General features: G+C 41.9%; 1 protein-coding gene across 1 annotated transcript in view; it reads right to left on the bottom strand.

Moving 5' to 3' along the window:
• Positions 1 to 6368: 6368 nt before the first annotated feature.
• Positions 6369 to 20308, bottom strand: part of ADGRV1 (adhesion G protein-coupled receptor V1) — a 285251-nt gene continuing 271311 nt past the window's right edge. Inside the window, 4 exon segments of the mRNA XM_074166892.1 lie at positions 6369 to 6487; positions 15427 to 15604; positions 17750 to 17889; positions 17892 to 17940. Coding sequence (XP_074022993.1) covers positions 6369 to 6487; positions 15427 to 15604; positions 17750 to 17889; positions 17892 to 17940 — 486 coding nt within the window.

Here is a 20308-nt window from a genome sequence, read left to right as displayed (position 1 = left end):
GCCACCCTCACAGTAAAGAAGTTTCTCCTCATGTTGAGATGGAATTTCACGTGTTCCAGTTTGTGCCTCTTGCCCCTTGTCCTGTCACTGGGCACCACTGAGAAGAGCGTGGCCCCATCCTCTGGACACCTGCCATTTAGATATTGCTCAGAATTGATGAGATCCCCTCTCAGTGTGCTCTTCTCCAGGCTAAACAGACCCAGATCTCTCAGCCTTTCCTTATCAGAGAAGTGCTCCAGTCTCTGATGATCTTTGTAGCCTCTGCTGGACTCTTTCCCGTAGTTCCTTGTCTTTATTGTACTAGGGAGCCCAGAACTGGACCCAGTGCTCCAGATATGGCTTCACCAGGGCAGAGCAGAGGGGGAGGATGATCTCCCTCCACCAGCTAGCCATGCTCTTTTTAATGCACCACAGAATTAAATGTGGAAGAGACAATAACTGGATACAGGATTCACATGGATGGAGACACATTAACTGGTGAACTATATGTGTTTTGCCATCTGAATAGCTGCAAACGGCTTACGCTCAACTGTTGAGGATGGTCTCTAGTGTCTTTTGCTGGAGTAGGATATGACTCCTTAGGACCTTATCCAGCAGAAGGTACAAAAGGTGGTAATTGCAGAACAACAAAGACTTAAGAAGGAAACTGGTCGCTTCTTGCAAGGCAGAAAACCAGGAAAAGGGAGCACAAGCCCATTTGCTATTGAGGCAAATGCTATTAGCGGGAGTGAGTGAACAAAGAGTCTCTTTGGGAAGGAATGTGGGCCCACAGCAGTGACCCAGGAGCTGGACAAGCAGGAGATCAGGGAGAAGGGTCACTCCTCCAGCAGAAGAACGTCTGTCGGTGGGGTATTTTCAGGTCTCTGCTGCAAGGAGCATTGCAAATAGTATCTGTGGGGTGAAGAACAGAAGCAAAAAGGGCTCATTTTGGGGCTGAAGCACCGGAGAACAAGCCCTGTTTGAGTCACTAGTGCAAATACTGCCCGTGGGCTGCAGCCGAGGCATCAGGGCTGGCCATGTCATCATCCTGCAGGAAGGACCACACGCAGGCGCTCAGTGAGTAACAACCCCCTATCTCCCTTTATCAGGACTCAACAAGGATTTCCAGTGAGGCCACTGTTTGTTTGTCTGTTTTTTTCCTCCTGCCCTGCCCCAACCTCCAGGGCACGTTCTCCCAAAGCAAAAGAAAAAAGAAATATGGTCTTGTGTGTGCACGTGGAGCAGAAATCTGTCCCGTCTTTGCCGGATGGGAAAATCTTTGTCTTTGCTTCTCTGCTTCCCCACCATGGGGTAGGGACAGACCCGAGGCAGCATCATCATGGTGGGTCCTGCAGAGAGGGACTGCAGGTGGACCATCACATGCTGGTGCACGGTGGGAGGCTGAGAGCAAAGGAAGAATTCAGGCATCCCCTTTTCTTGCCACCCCTGTTGGCAAATGCATATCTTGTGCCTGGATGCATGACTCTTTCCAGTTAGGAAACTGGGAAATCACACGCTTAACCTCAGTTCAGGAATGGCAAAGTGGGAGCCAAGAAGTTTCCAGGGAAACCTGTTTCGTAACCTGGACCACAGTGTTTTAGCTTCCAGACTCAAACTGGATTTACTTTCATGTTATTAAACTCTTATATCCTATAATTATTTTCTGTCTGTGTGGACACGGTGACACATGCTTGTGTTCCACACACACTTTGAACCACCAAAAGACAGGCCAGATGCTGCTGTTTGCTCTGCACGAAGCGTAGATGACACACTGGAGATGACAGCTTTTGGAAGTTAGAACATCTCCGGATAAAATTGCTGTGTGCTCAGATCAGCAGTAGTACAGCATATGAGTCACCACACCACTTTCAAAGCCCACCTTCTGAGTTGGGGAAAATCCTGAGATCTTCAGTAAAAACACTTCCCAGCACCTTTGACACCAGCCATTGTTATGAGACATTCCTGGGGCCATGTCCTCGCTGCAGGCTTTAGCCAGGGGTTATTAAGTCCACGGTCTCAAACTCTGTGCTGGCAGTTCCCAGAATAAATTTCCCTTGTCTGGATATCCAGGAAAGCCCTTCTGGCAGTCTGTGGTACAGGCCATCGGCAAAATAAGCCCATGAGTAAAACCACCACCTCCAGGAAGAGCAAAGCATTCACCTTCCTGGGGATGCTGAGCAGGGGCCAAAGAGATGCTGCATCAGTCTTTGGGGTTGCACAGAAAGCAAAAAATGCTGAAAAGCAATAACAAACAAACCAAAAAAAAGGTGTTTATAATTTTCTTCAGATCTTGTGTATTTGTGAAAATGCTGTCTCTACCACGAACACAACTTTGACTTGGTTAAAACCCAACCAGCCAAACAAAGCTATTCTTAGGGTTTTGGAGCTATCATTTAGGCCAGTTTACACAACTGTCTTCTCAGTTTCAGCACGTCATTAGTCCCAGGTATTTCATTCAATAATCCTCCACTATTACATTGCAATTATTTCCATGTAATTATTGCCTACAGGAGTACTACATTGTAATAATTTCCATGTATTTTTTTTTTTTTAAATAGAAGATGATTTTGAAGCATAAAAAGAAAAATGGAAATTCTTTTTTTTTTTTTTTTCCCTGTGAAAATTAACAGAATAACTTATTGACTTGAGCAGATGAGCCCAAACTTGCATGTGCTATTTTCACTACATGTTAATGCCAGAAGAATTACCACCGGAGCAAATTCTGCTGCCAGCAAACTGGGCACACATTCTGCTTTCTTACTGGTTTACACCAGTGCTGGTGAAGCAGAATCTACAATAGTAGGTCGAGGTCCACGATACAGGCTGAGAAACGTATCCGAAGGCAGGATATGCCTGAACTTAAGCAATTTTCTACTCAAACCTCTGCATGATCAGTCAATTTAACATAATTTTATGTTGAGCACATAGGCACTTTATTGCTGTAAAGCTCTCAATACAGTTTAATCCTTTGCAGATCAAAGCTCTTGCTGTGCAGTTCTCGGCAGGATGATGGCTTTGGAGTACTAAGCGTTTGCATGGCAGAGACAGAACATGGATATACTGGGGCTCTCAACTAGGTTGTAAAGGAAAAAAAAAAAACAACAATCTGAGTATTTATGTTCAAATCCCTGACAGGAATTGACTTGTTTTGGATATGTACCAAGAAAAGTGAAATCAGAATCTTCTACAGTGGCTTTCTCTAAAACATCACCTAAAAGATGTCTGTTGAACATAGCATTTTCCATCACTTATGCACTTGAGTGTGAAATGTATTCAGACATCTTTTTAAAAAGTGAATTTACTTATGTTGGCATATGATTGGTGATAAACTCCTGACACGTATCCATTCACTCATCTGATCTACCTACATAATTAGGTAGCTTTGGGTGAAGCTTGTCTGGAAAAGGGGTCTCCTTCACACAGCGGGCTACGAATTGTTACATCCATATTAGCCACGGCTACTTCTACCCCTCAAAACATGGAGAATGGCCTCTTGTGGAGAAATGATGGCTCCTTTTCTAGGGAATAGAGCGAAGGCAGCAAGTGTCCTGGTGTTCTTCACTACAGAGGGGCAAAGCGAAGGATTGAAGGAGTCAGTCATCTTAGCGTGGCAGGCCCTATGGCAACGCTGGGTTTGAAAGCCATCTTTCTAGCTGTGGATTCATTTGTCTCATAGAAACCAAGAGATGTTTATACTGTCTATCGAATTTTAAATAACACCCAAGATCAGGGAACGGCAGGAGGCGTTCAGCCCAGTAAGGTTGATGAAGCCAACTGTGGAGGTTCTCCTCCTGCCCAGGTGTGGCACATCTGAGTCAGAGCTGCCCTGCTCTATCTTGACCTCCACCAGCTCCAGGGACAGCAAAAAAAACCACCCGAGAGACACCCAGGCTATTAAAACACTGAATTTCCTGCAGATTAACTATTTTCTTTTTTAAAAAAAAACAAAAAAAAAAACACAAAAAAAAGGTTCTAGAACAATAACAAAATTCATCTCATGATCTTAAACCACGTGAGCACCACCACCTAGAGATTTAAAATCCAACAAATGCTGGCAGCGGGCTTCATCCTACTGATCTGCCCCGAAAACGCTGATGCGTTTACAGTAAATCCCTAACCAGGCCAGTTGTGCAACAAGTCGAAGTGACACAAAGCATTAACACTTATGGTGGTGAGTCAAAAATCAAACAAACACCCCTCTTTTATAAGCTTTCTCACAGCGTGTAGTAGCATGTACCGCGAGCCATGAAACATCTGTTTGCCCTGACTCTCGCAACCCGGCAAGTGTTGCAATCGCTCTGCGGGGCCAGGCTCCGCGTTAGGGCTTTAGCGGGTAGACGAAGAGCATCGGCAATGGGCAATGCTCACCTCAGTTGATTTGGGAAGAATGCAATAAAATAAACAAAAAAAAAAAAAAAACACACCAAAAAAACCCCCAAAACAACCAAAAAAACCCCAACAACCTCTCCAGGAGACAGGTTTCCTGTGTAGAAAATACAAAAAATTACTACGTTGCTAAGCATCCAAAACTAATTTTAAGTCCAGACTGAGATTTATCTTGATGATACTCGCAGTTTACTCAAGGGTCCAGACTGTCCCCTTTTCAGCAGGTGTAGGTATGGGCAGAAAAGTGAATTATTAAATATGCTTAGATGGGTCACTCTTGCCTAAAGTTACCCACTATGCTTCAGATAGAGAAGGTGTCATGGTTTCCCCTTCTGCACAGGGTCTCCTTGACTGCCCTGGGCTTCTGTATATTGCCCAGGGTGAAGAAAGGCTCCTATCCCCCTTGACTTTTCCTCCCTCCCCCCGGTAAGTTTTGCTGTTGACCACAAAGACTTGGCCCTGTAGCGTGACCAGCAAAAACGGAGTCAACAAAATTCCTGGGAGTCAGAAATTTAAGACTCAATGCAGCAGAACATGTTCTAATTAAATATAGACGTACTCTCATGTCCCATCCACTCAAATGTGTACTTAAAAAGCGGTTGTTTAAGGGCTTTGCTGACTTGCAATAGTTTCCTGTGTCTGTGAATGCTTTTGCATTAGACCTTAAAGATTATGTCTGCTTTGGATATGAGTGATGACTGTGAGCTGTGCAGTCCTACCAGCTATTAGAGATCTGGGACACAGAAATGGGGTTTGTTTGGGTTATTTTTTTTTTTTTTTCCAGCTTAACAAGTAATCAGATACAGTAAATCACTGTAGCAAAATTCACAGAAAGGTTTCCATAAGAAAAGGGTTGTGTGTTTTTTTTTTTTTTTAAAGGGAGAGGTTGTTGCTCAGAGCTTGCTCAGCATTAAGCCTCTAGGCAAGTTCCCGGAGAAGGTATGAAAGGCTCGCATTCTCATTTACTGCATTTCTATACTGTGCCCAGTAATCTTCAGAGGAAAATTCACTCGGCCTCCTGCTTTAATGTGTTTTTCTTCCAGAGTGTCTGTGCAGAAGCAGAGTTAATGATTCCTACAAGATCACCCTGCCTCCCCCTCTCAGTTCTGAAATAGTTCCTCTGTAATTTTTTTTTCTCCAAGGGAGGAACTTTTCTTGCTCATTTATGACCCCGGATTACTGATCTAACTCTGTTTGTAATGCAGTGCTTGAACCCTTCAGTCAGAACAGGGATATCTGTGTAGCACCCACAGAGATTTACAGAAAATCCAACTCCTTGGAATTCTCCCTTATTTCTGTAAGTGAGAGAGTTTAATATTAAGAAACCAGCAAGGTAACGCACTCGACAGCATTCAGCTGCCAGTGATTTCACTCTTGTCCTTCACCTCCTCTTCCCTCTGCTTGGTTCAGATCATTGCATATTTTAACATGTCACGATTTAAATTTCAAGCTCTTTGGCTCAAAACTGAGAATTATCTGAATGTGTAAAGTTCACAGATTTGGGTACTCAAAAATCAGTTAGAAGAGCACAGCTCAACTTAAGTTAAAAAGCTTTGCCATCCAAGAGGGTCTCTGCATCATCTTCCAGCTCCGTAAGCAGTGAGCAGAAATAACACCCGTGTTTGTATCAAATGGACTCTATTGTTTTTATTAATCAGTGTTACACGTACAGGTTAATTAAAAAAGCTACAGTTTGTGAAATTGTCACCGTCTAGCTACAAGATACAAATCTAGGCCTATTGCCATGGTATCTATTGATGCTCAGCCACTGTAAAAAATTTACAGTTTATTTTCTGATATACAAAACCTCAAGCAAACATTCCTTGTTAAACGCTCAGCAAAGCTCATGGCATTCCTACTACACAGTTTCGTATTGTGTTTTAGTGCAAAAAGGAAGTAAAAATATAAAAATACTGAAGTTTGAATTAAAAAAAAAACAAAACAAACAAAAAACAAACCAAAACAAGACAAAAACAACAAAAAAAAGCAAGCAAGCCGTGGAGTTAGAGGTGAGTGTCTGCTATGGGTATTCTTCTAAGCTCTACAATCTGGGAGTTAGCCATGCTGCCGCCGTCCTGGCTGCCATGACAAGACTCGTTATCGCTGACGCTGAGACCTGCACCTGAAAGAGGGAAACAAACAAAAGAATCCCTGAGAATGAAATCCCGACACACCAAAAAAGAAAAAAAAAAAAAAAAAAAAGGTGATATTTGCATCCTACTCCACTTTATTCTGATTATTGAAATGCTTCCCTGCCCCACAACGATGTGGCAAGTTTCCTCTTACTAGTCTGCAATTCTAAATCCACAGATTATGACATTATCTGATGTAGTTTTCACAGAATGATATGGGGTTGGAAGGGACCTCTGGAGATCATCTAATCCAACCCCCCTTCCAAAGGAGGTCCACCCAGAGCAGGTTGCACAGGAACATGTCCAGGCGGGGTTTGAATGTCTCCAGAGATGGAGACTCCACCACCTCTCTGGGCAGCCTCTTCCAGGGCTCTGCCACCCTCACAGGAAAGAAGTTCCTCCTCATGTTTAGGTGGAACTTCTTATGTTCAAGTTTGTGAATATAAGAAGTTTTGTACCATCCAGATAAGCTTTTTCATAATTCCACTGTCAGTCACTTTATTTGTCTCAGTAAATGCTACAATAGCTATTCAGGGGTTGTCTTGAAATCACAAGAGCATAAATCAAGGCCTGGCTTAGGCTGGGCTCGTGGTCTGGCTGTTACAGTCTGGTATTTCCAAGGACTCCTTCATGAAGAATTGATTTTTAATGATACAATTTCCCTGTTAAACTATAATTCCAGCTGTTTTAATAGGATTGTAATTTCAACATGAGAAAAGATGCTGACTAAATATTCTTTAAACCCACATTTGGCACAAGCTGGTGCATTGTGTTTTTCTTCTACTGTGAGCGAATACTAGACTTTGGCCCATGGAAACTTCCAAAACATATCTGGAAGAGACCTCAGGAGGCCACCTTCTCCATCCTTTTGTCACAGGAGTTCTGCTAGCTTGTTGCTTCCATGTTTTTGGGAGGTTTGGGTTTTTTATTTTTTTTTGGGGGGGGGAGGTTTGAGTTGCTGAGTATAAAGATACATAACCCTACACTAGTTTTTATGAAATGTGCATTTTTTTCAGACCACTTCTTCACAGAATATCGGTTCTAACTATAAACTTGTGTGCGTTTTCAGCTCCTCTCTTTGAGTTGTAGAGAGAATCCAAAAAAAAATATATGGGTCCTGTCAGGGTTTAGAGCACTTGGGCTTTAAATTTGATAAGAACTGCACACCAGTGTAATTAGGCATGGTGATTTCAAGACGGACTAATTTCAGGCATGGTCTTACAGCAATGTCACTTACAAATAACTAGGCAAGTTACTCATTTTGGGCAGAAGTAGATCTGTAACTACACACAGTTCCAGGGAGTTGCAAAGGAATGACATTTGGCTCAAAAAGCCCTGAACGGGGTATGCTGGGAGAGGCAGTGATTTGCATTTTTGTGCTAAAAAATATTTTCGGGAATTTCTATCAGTTGTACAATGCATCTCTTATTTCTGCCTCAGCTGACATTCCAGGCTCTGGCTTGTACGGTGAAAGACAAGATAAGGGTCATTACTTTTTTGGAGTTACCTCAAAACTTTCTATGCCCCTTATTGCTCCACTTTTACTAAGTTTTTCCATAGTACCCCTCCTTCGAATACCCCCAAGTAAAGAAGAAGTAGGGAAAAGGGGGCAGCAGTGGGATGCTCCTTTGCTGTGGGAAGTCAGGGTGCATTTTTGAATATGGAGCTTGCTCCAGAGAAGCTGAGCAGAAGAAGCTGGAGTACTAGGCTGGCTTTCCCACAGAGGTCTGGGAATAGTCCCGGTAGCAGCTAAACTCAGGTGCAGCTCTGTGTGAACCCAGCCCTACCGCATCTGGGTGAAAAGTGGGTATTTCTGCACTACAGATCCTGCTTACACCTGGTGTTGGTGTTTGGGTCACACTGACATCATTGACATCTACCAGATGAGTCCTGTTCTTGGGTCTGTGTGACCCAAGCTCTTGAGAGACCAGCAATTACTGTCAGAGTATGACAAGAGTAAAAACCCATCAGTGTACAGAGATATAATAACGAAGACAGGAAGATTAGTCTCTGAATCATTAAAATACTTGTTTATAAGTGTACTGAAGATGATTAAGCCATACTTACAGATTTAAATTTATATGCATATTTGACCTTTTCATTGAATCATTGTCCTAATAACTAAAAGCTGCTTGAAAGTCCTGGGAAAAACAGCAATTGCATCAGCAAGTTATTTGGTTTTTTTTTTTCCTTATCTTCTCTAAAACTGTTTGTTTTAGAAAGGAAACATGAATGTAATAGAGAAGATAAATCAGACTGCTGTATTTACCATTTGGGGATGGAAGAACAAGGTAATAATGTTGAAGTAAATAAAATACTTTGAATGGAGAAACAAACCAGTACTTCTCATGTAGCATCAATGCACTCAAAGCATGTATTGAGCCTGAAGAGGGTAAAAATTTCAAAAAGGAAAAAAAAAATACATTATTGAAAACGTTTAAAATCATATCATATAAATGTGATCATCACGGGTTCAGATTTTAAGGTGAACACAGACTGTTTGGGTTAGAAAGATTATTTTTCTTACTGGTGGCTATACTGCAATTATTCAGTATGGGCTTTCTTAAAGAATCTTGTGCTGGTCACTACACAAAGACTGGACACCAATATCTTTTTGTGCAAAGTAGGAGATTGCTTTTGTTACGGAGGTTCTTATCAGGAACTTGGTAAACCAGAGGCTGAAAGAGGCTAGTTTGGGTTTACAAGGGCCTTGTTCTGCTGCTGATGCAAAGACAAACTATGCAAGGGCTGATCCTTTTTTAGGCATGAGAGCTGACATGTAACCAGGATACCAGCCTACCAAACAGTCGGCAGAGCGGGAAGGGTACGTCTGTTTACACAATGGAGTTTCACAGAGTTCATAGGTCCGGCTTGTTCTCAGATTAGAGCCGAATTTAAACACAAGCAGATCCAAAACAGCATCCAAAAGTACTCCCCTAGAGGTGCTAGAGTTGGATGATGGCTACACAGCAGGGAGTATTACTTTTCCCCAATTTGTGAAGAAACTATTTTAAGACGACAACGCAGAAAAATGAGGCCTTTCTTCCTCTCTTTTTGTATCAAAGGACTAGCCAGAAACTGAAAAGTCACAGCTGGCTTTGCTAGCCCAGCGAGATCCCTCCAGTGACATCTACTGGTTGAAGGATTTCATCAGTGCATTCCTAAGTGCCTTTGAACACCAGCTGTTATCATCTGCTTATTCAGATATATCCCTGACTTTCACTAAAACATTTTATGGGAGACGGAGTTTGTTTTGTTGTTACTGTACTTATATCTCTGGGGACACTTTTTATCTTGTAAGTACTTCCATCTTCAGAATGAATCACGTCTTGTATGTGTAAGACGTATTAGATAACAATGAATAAGATAAAGGAACCAGCTTTAGTTCTTCTTTCAGGGTTTTGACTTTACAGAAACGACACCAACAGACACGCAGACATCTGTGAATAAAGTTCAGATTGGACTAAAAGTGTTTCCTGGATATTATGCAGTGATGTTCAACAGCCAGGAGATAGCATATTTGTGAGCAATCACAAACGAGAAGTTGAATGAGTACGCAAACTAGCTACCCTTCCTTCCTTTTTTTTCTCTGTGAAGTGAGCCCTCCAAAACAGAAATGACTTACGTTCATGAGGCTGGGCATGAATCTGGCACTTGGCCACCATCTACAATTTGTCTGTGACACTCTCCAGGATGTTGCACTGAACACCTTTCAGAATTTGAAATTTCAAAGTTTTCCTCTGGTTCTAGATGCCCAACATGAGATGCCTAACTCTTAAACCAGGCACCTACAGCAATAACAACAAGGTTTAAAAAAATGCTGACTTTGCAACCCCTAGGTGTATTGCATTGAAAGTTATGAGTTGGTTTACATAGCATCATTATTGTAACAGCTGCATTTGTGCAGGTTTTTTCACTTATATAGTAGATTTTTTTTTCCCAGGTATTCTCCATGTAGAATATTTATTTAGGTTTCATCACATATGCCTCTATTAAGAGCAAAAATACATTGGATATGGATGTAGCAACGTCTTCCATTGATACCATCCAATATATACTTGGAAAGTATGGTGTGTGCTAGGCTGGTGTTCTCCACTCCAACCTATAAAGGTCTTTGCAAGCACCTTCCTACAGGGGAGGGTCAGGACTGGTGGGGTTTGGGCCTCCCTCAAAGGCTCCACTGTGTTTTGCATTCACATCTCACCCAAAGGGAGGAATCGTTTCAGTTTTGTGGTGCACCACAGAAGGGGGAGGACAAGGGCATTTGTCAGAGATGGGAATACAGATGGAAGCTCAGAGATGAGGAAAGCTCTCGTGCGTTTATGGTATTTATGCTTTCGAGCAAAGCTCACGGACAGCGAGCTGCTCTGGTACAGATTCCATCTACTTCTATCCTCTTGGCTCCCTTTTTAACTCCCCAGCCCTAACCAGAGCAGAAGTCCTTAGGGAATTTTGCTATATTGGGCTTTACCCTCAATGGCTGTAAGATATGACTCTGTGACACTCTGGAAGGCAATGGTCTTATTAAATTGTCTATCAATGTAAACCACGCACAAGAAATCAGAATATAAATGAGATCTAGACCAAAATGACAGCACTTTTAAAGTTAATTAGTGCAATTAACAAAAACTAATTAGTAAATAATTGTCCTTCTCAGTAGAAGCTAAGCCTTTGATTCATTATAAAAGCTATAAATGAAATATAAGGAAATAAATAATTTAATACAAATTAACAAACATTAAAAAAAATGCTTTAGCACTTATCAATACGCAGGACATGTCCCTAAATTTTTTTTTCCCAACCATAATTGTTCTATAATTTCCTTCACATAAACTGCCTTGGATCTGGCTGGCCTTCCAAAAGATTCCCACAGAGTCAGAGATGAGGTGATACAGCGAGCACAGTGAGTCCTAACTATATATTTCTGTATGGATAAGAACACGTTTGATGGAAAGGAGGAATTAACTGATAAGGCATTCAGAGGCCATGGCTTTACGGTATAAGAAGTCCAGCTTTTGGATTTCTTGCACCAAACAAAAAATTCTACGGCCACGTGCAGCAGAGCTTGCATAAAGCTCTCAGAAAAGCTGGCTAAAAAACAGCATGCTGCTGTCAACCTAATTTGCTAGAAATTCAGCGTGTTTGCCTTCGTCCGACCCGGTCCGTATTTCAGGTTAATCTGTAATTAGGCCCGGCATTAATCATTACGGAACCAAGGGCTAAGTGCATAGTTCCACCACACATTTCTTTAGCAATGAGGCCAAGTGTGCCAACGCATCTATTTGCGGAGCTGCACCACGAACGGCAAATTACCAAACCACTGCAAGTTAAAGAATAAATCTGTGCTTGTGTGTGTGTGTGTGTGTGTGTGTGTTGGGGAGGGGGGGGAGGGATTGGTTTGATTTATTTTAACCTGCATCAGACATCCTTCCAGCTGCAGTGCAAGGGTGGGGCAGGGGGAGGAACGAGATTTCGGCTCTGCTGTGATTGTACACTCATTCTCGCTGATCTTGGCTGCCAAGATTAAACCTTGCGGCTACAGACAGCGAGCATAAATTAAAGTAACCTTCAGACAGCTCCAAACTACATGAGCAGAAAGGACAGATGAAGTGCAAAGAGGCATAAAGACATTTTTGCATATTCCTCTGCTAATCAGTGCTGATCCTCTGCCAACCTTCGGAGCGGGAGCTAATATTTTAGCACAGCTAAGGCTGAGTTTGGTTAGAGATTGACAGTTTTAGGTAACAACAGATAATGGAGGTTTCTGTTTCTGCTTATCAGAGGTAAAGCTCAAGCAATAGCAACGCATCTCTAGTCTTCCTTTATACCCAAAAGCCATACCTCCCAGTTGAGGAGTGATAAAAACAGCTAATGTGGTGCAAAGCACCTTTTCCCTGCTCTCCCAGGGTCTTGTCCGCTCCAGATGAGGAATTCTCAGCCTACTGAAATAGAGGCTGGTCTAAAAAGGTTTGAGAAGCACCGCTTATGGCAAAAGACAGACAAGAGCAAGGTGGCAAAAAGGCATCCCATCTGCCTGTTGATTTTAGCTGATTTAGAGAAGAGGTGCTGGTCTTCCAGCTGCTGATGACCACTGCTTCCTTGGAGCTGGGACCAGTGCTCCAGGGGTACCCAACTGATGTGGAGTGGGAAGGAGAGAGGGAGAGAGAGAGATGGGGAGAGGATGAGGGAAAGGAGAAGTCTCTGACCTGAGTTGTTGTGGTTTCACGTGAGTACGAGAAACGACGCAAGAGAGGAAGAAGAAAGTGCTGCCAGGAAGGACCAGGGGATGGGGTTCTCTCAGTGCCTACAGCTTAACTGTACCGTAAAATTCTCATCAGAGTCCAGATCAGTGAATACCTGAGCAGCGTAAGCCTGTACGGCCAAACAGAGAACAAACCCCACTTTCCACCTCCTCATCTCCCTTTATATTGCTTCCATGCGGTTCCCTCCCTTATGCCATCAGGAGCACCTTGACTCCTTGGCCATGCACTGCTCTGGACTGGAGAGCAGTTCTGGGGGAAAATTATAAACCAGATACAATTTTCAGTTACATCAAAGCTCACAGTTTTTGGATTAAAGACTGTGTTGAGCTACAGCTTGTGTCTAAGGCAATAGCTGGTAAACGTTTACTTTGGTAGTTTAAGCTATTCTAACCTCAACACCACCTCTTCATTTTGACTTGTTCAAGTGTTGTGTGTGGGGCTGGAACCAGATTGGACAACTGGTTTGGCTTAGAAATCATCCTTTTTGCTTCTGTAACATTGCTGGGACACAATCTGGGCACATCAATAAGCACTGGGGTAAAATGATCAGGTATTTCTTGAATTAGTAATACCAACAAAAATATTTTTTTCCAGCTGTGGCCTGAGGTCTCTGCTTCAAATCACATTAATACAAAAACCTCATAAGAACAAAAGATAATACACTAATAAAGAGAACAATGATAAAATTTAGGCAAAATAATAAAAAGCTTGGTTCTAGACCTCCCTCCTTTAAAAGGACTGAAAACTTATTAACTAAGGATGAAGCTTGAAGATTTATTAGAAAACCATTAAATGCTAAAGTTGTTGTGAATTATATTAACCATGAGTTTTAACTACTGCTGTTTCCTAGATTGGTCTTCATGATTTAAGACTCAGTCTTCCACAGTGGGTAGAGATTTTACTGCAGAAAATAGGCCAAATGATGTCGACTTAGCTGCTTAAGCAGTAAACACTGTGTATGATGGTGGGAGTGTTAAATGTGAATGGCTTCATATCTTATTAACTATCTATGAATGATCTGGTTTCCTTCAAAATATTCAGGCAGGAGTAAAAAAACTAGAAACTGCCTTCTTAGGTACTTAAAAAATCTTTGCAACTGTAAGCTTATACACCTAGATTTGAAGGTCTTGCCCAAAATCTTTAACTGTATAACAAAGTAGAAGTAGTCTGCAAAATGTCAAGAAAAGTTATGGATTTTGTGACAATCTTCATAAAAATGTGTATTTTTTAGCACTAGGCCAGTAGTTAATCATCCAATTATTTCCATAATTTGAAGAATTTTCTGCAATGGAAATTGGCTTAGGAGATAAAGTATTATGAATATACTGAATAAAACTAGCCCTTTGCTAGCAGCATTCCCAGTCTTCCAACCAGTTTGACTGTTTTCCTTGGTGTCACTGAAGGGAACAAACTCCAGAAATTATTGGTGCCAGAGCACTTAACCTGCTAATGTCATGGGTAATGTCGCTGTTGCCTCTTGCAAGGCTCGATGGTATCCCCAAAGAACGTTCAGGTGACCTCCTACTACCAAGCCAGTCCATTTGTCTTTCACCTGGTGCCTAGAGAAGGTGGGCTTGGGTTAGCATCTGTCAGGTCTTATCAGGTGGTGCTCCTTTGCCTTCCTGGTCATCTTATCAGTCATTCCCATGTTGACCTATCATTGAATAGGGTTTCACTTCATTTCTGCCATCTGTGACCACATCTGGCTATCTATTGATATCTTCATTTGAATAACCTGAAGCTTCATTGGTGGAGTGGGTGGGGAGGCAGAAAAGTGATACCTAAATGGGGGCAAAAGCCTGGGGTTTTGAAGACTTGAATTCTAAGACTTGAACTCTAAGGGGAATCTGATTACAGATGTTTTGTTTTGCAGGTGCAGTTTGAGTGTGGGCACCTTGAGTGGCCTCCCCTGCTCCTGCCTTCCAGCAGCACGGTGAGCTCATCACAGCTGGCTCTTGCGTTTGGGCAGAAGTCTATCCAGTTTATTATTTCAGTGTACACCGTTTTGCAGATCGAAATCTACTTTGTATAATTATTTTGTCCTACACTTATTGGGAAAATAAATTTTTATGAAGTTATGCTGTTTTTCACAGACATATATATATCTCTCTCTAAAATAAATATATTGCCCGGGGAAGTTGTGGATGCCCCATCCCTGGAAGTGTTTAAGGCCAGGCCAGGCTTGGAGCAACCTGCTCTAGTGGGAGGTGTCCCTGCCCATGGCAGGGGTGGTTGGAACTCGATGCTCTTTAAGGTCCCTTCCAACTCTAACCATTCTATGATTCTATGAAACATTGAATATACTCTACATATGTGAAAAATAAAGGAAAAGAAGACAAGCCAGCCCGCATCCAGAGGCAGAAAGTTAGCCATTTAAGTGCTTGTGAAAAAATGTCAGAGCCTCCAAACTGCTGCTATTTTCTGTAGGTCTGCTTATCAGCATGACCCAAAACATGTTTTTGCAGAAACATTCTCTGTTATTTTAGACAGCCTGCACAATATTTTTCATGCAACAGCCATCCAAGGCAAAACAATTCTACTTCAGATTTTCACTGGCAATCAGATTATATTAATGGATCTCATTACTTGGATCTCAGGGAATGGTGACACCGTTATGGTGAAGAACACATAACAGTCTTTGAGGAACAAGGAGAAGAGTCACTCACCAGTCTTTAAAGCAAATATTAGGTCATCAAACTCCTGTGATTCCTCATCAGCAACCAATGAGCTGGTACTAAATCCTCCAGAAGGGTGGAAAACATTGCCATTTTGTGGACTCTGCTTAAAGGCAGCACTAGCCTGACTAGCAGGCTGCAAGGATGCCCTCTCCCAGTCTGCAGGCACCTGCAAAGGTTAAAAAGACACAGAAATGTAGTAAACATCAAAACTGTAGTACAGAAACTGGAAAGTATGACCAGAGCCGAACTTAAGACCAAGAGATTTTGGAACCAGCTATTCTGTCACTTCTATAGCGAATCAGGTAGACTTTTTTTTTTCCCTAAAATAATAATAATAATTATATATATATATGTAACTTGATTACAAGTAATTTAACCTGTGTTTTTTATGACTCTCCTAGCTATCTCAAAAAGTTGAAAAAATATTGCTATTTCTGTTGGGGGATATGATATAGGGAAGAACTTTGTAGTGTAGGGTAGATGGTTGGACTCGATGATCCCAAGGGTCTCTTCCAACCTGGATGATTCTAGGATTCTATGATTCTATGAAAGGTTCCAGCTCACTCCTCTCTTACCACTGTCTCTTCCTCTGCTGGACCCTGCTTCTCCTTTCCGTAACCACTAATCACAATTACATTCCATTATGCAATCTACAGTTGTCAACCCACTGCTTCCCATGTTTACCAATACAATATATTTTAAAGTAATTTATCAGTCTTTGAAGGTTCTGTTGATGGTATAAAGCCCTAGAGTTTTGGTATCAGCTTTGCTATAGTTCATCTGCCATTTGAGTTTAAGGTGGAGATGCACAAAGAACCAGAATTTCAGTTCATGAGAAAAGAGGTGATTTTGAAAATTTGTCTCCTCCTTCGATGTGATGAAAAGCCAAAATAGTGAACTCTAAAAAAAAAAAAAAATAAATTTTAGGACAATCAAAATATGTTTTCTTGGTTTATTCCTCATTCACTGCTCAGGAGCCCCGTAACTTATAGCGTTGAGAAGCTGTGCTCGTCCTCTAAACTGCAGAGTCAGGAACACCTTAAGTGAGACGCTAAGAGGTTGAATAAATTATAGTGATCTGCCAGAAGGCAGCTGAGGATCTTTAAATCCTAATGAACCTACAGTGTGAAGCAGGGTAGAAGAAAGGGGCAGAACTTGCTGCCAGGTGAGAAGCTTGTTTTCCACAAAAATTATTACTAGAATTAACAGGTCCCTCGAAATATTTCAATTCAGGGAAAAACTGTTTAGCTGGAAAATTTGCAACTAGTTTTACTCAACCTGCATGTGTACAAAGCAGCAAAAGTCACCTTGGTTTACTGCAGTGTAGTGAAAAGTGATACTGGCTAGCATTCTTCAACACCAGCAACAAGTAGATTGAAAATCATCTCCTCACAATTTTCTCCTGCCTTCTCTTCTCTCCTCTCTTCTCTTCTCTTCTCTTCTCTTCTTCTCTCTTCTCTTCCTCTTCTCTTCACTTCTCTTCTCTCTCTCTTCTCTTCCTCTCTTCTCTTCTCTTCTCTTCTCTTCTCTTCTCTTCCTCTTCTCTTCTCTTCTCTTCTCTTCTCTCTCTTCTCTCTCCCCTCGCTCCTCTCCTCCCTCTCACTCTCCTCTCCTCCCTCTCCTCTCCTCTCCTCTCCTCTCCTCTCCTCTCCTCTCCTCTCCTCCTCCTCTCCTCTCCTCTCTCCTCTCCTCTCCTCTCCTCTCCTCTCCTCTCCTCTCCCTCTCCTCTCCTCTCCTCTCCTCTCCTCTCCCTCTCCTCTCCTCTCCTCTCCTCTCCTCTCCTCTCCTCTCCTCTCCTCTCCTCTCACTCTCCTCCTCCTCTCCTCTCCTCTCCTCTCCTCCTCTCCTCTCCTCTCCTCTCCTCTCCTCTCCTCTCCTCTCCTCTCCTCTCCTCCTTTTCCAATTTCAATTTCATCTATTCTATTAACATTTCCAGAAATTTTGCAGCAGCATGACTTTGGAAACTGAAAAACGTTTAGGTTTTAACTCAGCTAAGACCTATAGTAAGCAGAAAGAATTAACTAGATATTTTGATTTCTCATGACCTACTTTTGACAACACTTTAATCAGCCTCTGTAACAAACTGAAGACTCAAGTAGGGGAATTCGCTAGTGGGATGTTACCAGGGAGTTGTAAGTTCCAAGAATATCGCTAAAGATAACAACTTCTATAGTGAAAAAAAAAATAATAATCCACCCTCCCAAATGCAACTTGTAATAATTAGTGTCTCATTCCTGTGTATTACACTTCACTACTGCCGCTTAAATGTCCATTTTCAATACACCAGATAATGACTGTAGAGCACTGTTACCTCTTCCATAGCACTGATGAGGTTCTGAGTGGACTTGCTGATCTCTCCACCTGCAGCTGGCAGACCACTGCCATGTGTGAAAAAAGCCGATCCCGGAGTCGTGTGCCCATTCATGTCTACAGTATAACTTGCTTTCACAGACAGCAAAGTTGGTTGTGCAGGATAAAATATACCACAAAGACATAAAGACCCTGAAACAGAGAGAGAAGAGGAACATCAGGGTGTGAAATCAAGGGAGCTTAGACCAGAGTTTGAACGCAAGGTCCTGTATGCTGTAGCAGATGCCTTCTTTTACACCAGCAGTCCGTGCCTCAAAGGGTTGCAGCCCATTTCTGCAGAAAATAAGAGATGATGTCACTGCCATCAGAGATCTGGAAGTTAAAAGCAAGTTCATACCCTGAGGCCTCCAGCTAAAAACACACACACGCAAAAAGCACAACCCAAAAGAGTCATTGAAAATTATTATTTGGTTGAAGCCACACAGTTGCAAAGCAAAGCCAAGGTCTCAACAACAACAAAACCAACTCGAGTTTTCACAGTTGTCATAATAGTGAAAATGTGGTTAAGGGCCGCCTTTGCAGTAGGATTTGGCTGCTGGCCCCTGGCCACAATTCTGTATTTCCTCACCGACCTGCTGGCTCTTTGCATCTCTTGTCCAAATTTCAATCTTGTGCAAACTGCTCTGCTGCCGTCACAGATACCAAGTTGTAGCTATAAATTAGATTCTCTATGATATCTACTAATTCAGCACTGTGTCTTTCATTTGTGATTACTACAAAAGCTCTGCTGTGTGCCTCTGCAGTTCTTCTTTAAAACTTGCTAATTTTGACCTTTAGACTTAGCCAACGAAAAGTATTATAACCATGTCTTTTGTTTGTAAAGAAATCCAGTGATTAAACTTCTTGAATATGAAATCAGAGTTTCTCTAATTCTTAAGTAGCACTAATACTGATGGAAAATAATCTGTTTCAATTGATAAATAAATCAGTCCAATAATTACTAAAAAAGGGTTTAACCAAAAGAGTACAGAAAAAAAGAGTTCTGGATTCTTCCTGATTGCTACAATGCAATTAGTTTTGCATTGTTTTTGTATTTCACATTGTTCTCTAGACCCCTGAAACTAGTTGTACTGAACAGAACAATTTATTGGAAAGGTACCCATTGGCATGAAAGTAATAACTGGGATTATAAAAAGTAATTTCACCTAATTATATCTGGGAATTCCTAATGGAAGGAATTTTGAAAATACATGGAGACTGCAAACACCCAAGATACATGGTCATTACCCTATCCCTGTAAAACTGGCAGCACTAAACCACACTTCATGATCCACAGATTCATAATTTCTAATGCTAAAACTATACAACAAAACAGTCTGGTCCAAAGGGATACATAACAGAAATTAATGGGTTTCGATGGGATTTCAATCTCAGCTGGTCAAACACTGGAAATACCCTCACAAAGCTGCTGTAAAGCCACACAGCTCTGCGTGTGCTTTTTTTTTGACAGAAAATCGGCAAATGAAAGTGTTAAAAACAACTATTTTGAGAGAACATTTTCCCACTTTTTCAGATTATTGTTTTTTTGTCACAAGGACCCCAGAGCAGTTAACTCAGAGGAAATTTCTTTGTGATGCATGTAAGTAAATACATTCCAAAAAAACTGATGCAAAACACATGTTGCACTTAAGAGACACTAAAAAGGAACTAAGATGTCCTTTCATTCTATAAACAAATCAAGGACTCTGATGTAGGTCAAGCATAATGGATGAGCAAATGGATTTCTTTTAATTTAAGTTGTTTAATGGACGTGAAGAGGACAAAAAAACTCAAGAAGAACAGATAACAGTGACAACACTGAATTCAGAGCAGCCTCTGGCATTTTGGTCTCTGAGGACCTAGCCACAAAAGTTGCCACACTCCCATTTCAAGTGGTTTTGTACTTTTCAAGAAAACCCATTAGCTGAAAATGCTGCACAGCCCCGTCTTTCAGAGTCTCGGGGACATAAGGCACTGGTAAGAAAAGCCCATGCTGTGTCACTCTCCTGTGCAGCCCCAAGCACGGACACACTGTTCCAAAACAAATAAACATGGAATAAAGTGCCACAATTATCTCCTTAACTCGGACCGATGTCCTGATTTAAGTCTCCGTGTTTTTTTCAGACAGTGCTATTTGTGAGGAACTGTTGCTCTGCCAGAACCACAGAAAGGCATTTTGACACCCAAAGCATCCTTGCTGCCACTCCTTCTGGCTGCCACCACTTCTGACCCTTCCTGTCGTCCAGAGATACAAACCCCTTGTGGACCCAGCAAGGAGGTCCAGCATCCCTGAGATGCATTGCCTCATGTGGGGACTGCTGCTGCAGCCCTCCCTTTTCTCACGGCTGAGAAGGATACGTGCAATTCAGAGAAGTCCCACCTATTGATGCAGATGGGTGATGAGACATCTCCTCTGCGTCCTTCCATAACAAGCACATTGACCAAGGGAGGTTATTTGACGTGTCCAAGGACAGGACAGGAGGAGTCACAGAGTTAGTTAACAGAAACAAAATCTGTGAGG

Source organism: Numenius arquata, chromosome Z (genome assembly GCF_964106895.1).
Source record: "Numenius arquata chromosome Z, bNumArq3.hap1.1, whole genome shotgun sequence".
NCBI classification, from domain to species: Eukaryota; Metazoa; Chordata; class Aves; order Charadriiformes; family Scolopacidae; genus Numenius; species Numenius arquata.
This window is presented reverse-complemented; position numbering and strand designations above follow the sequence as displayed.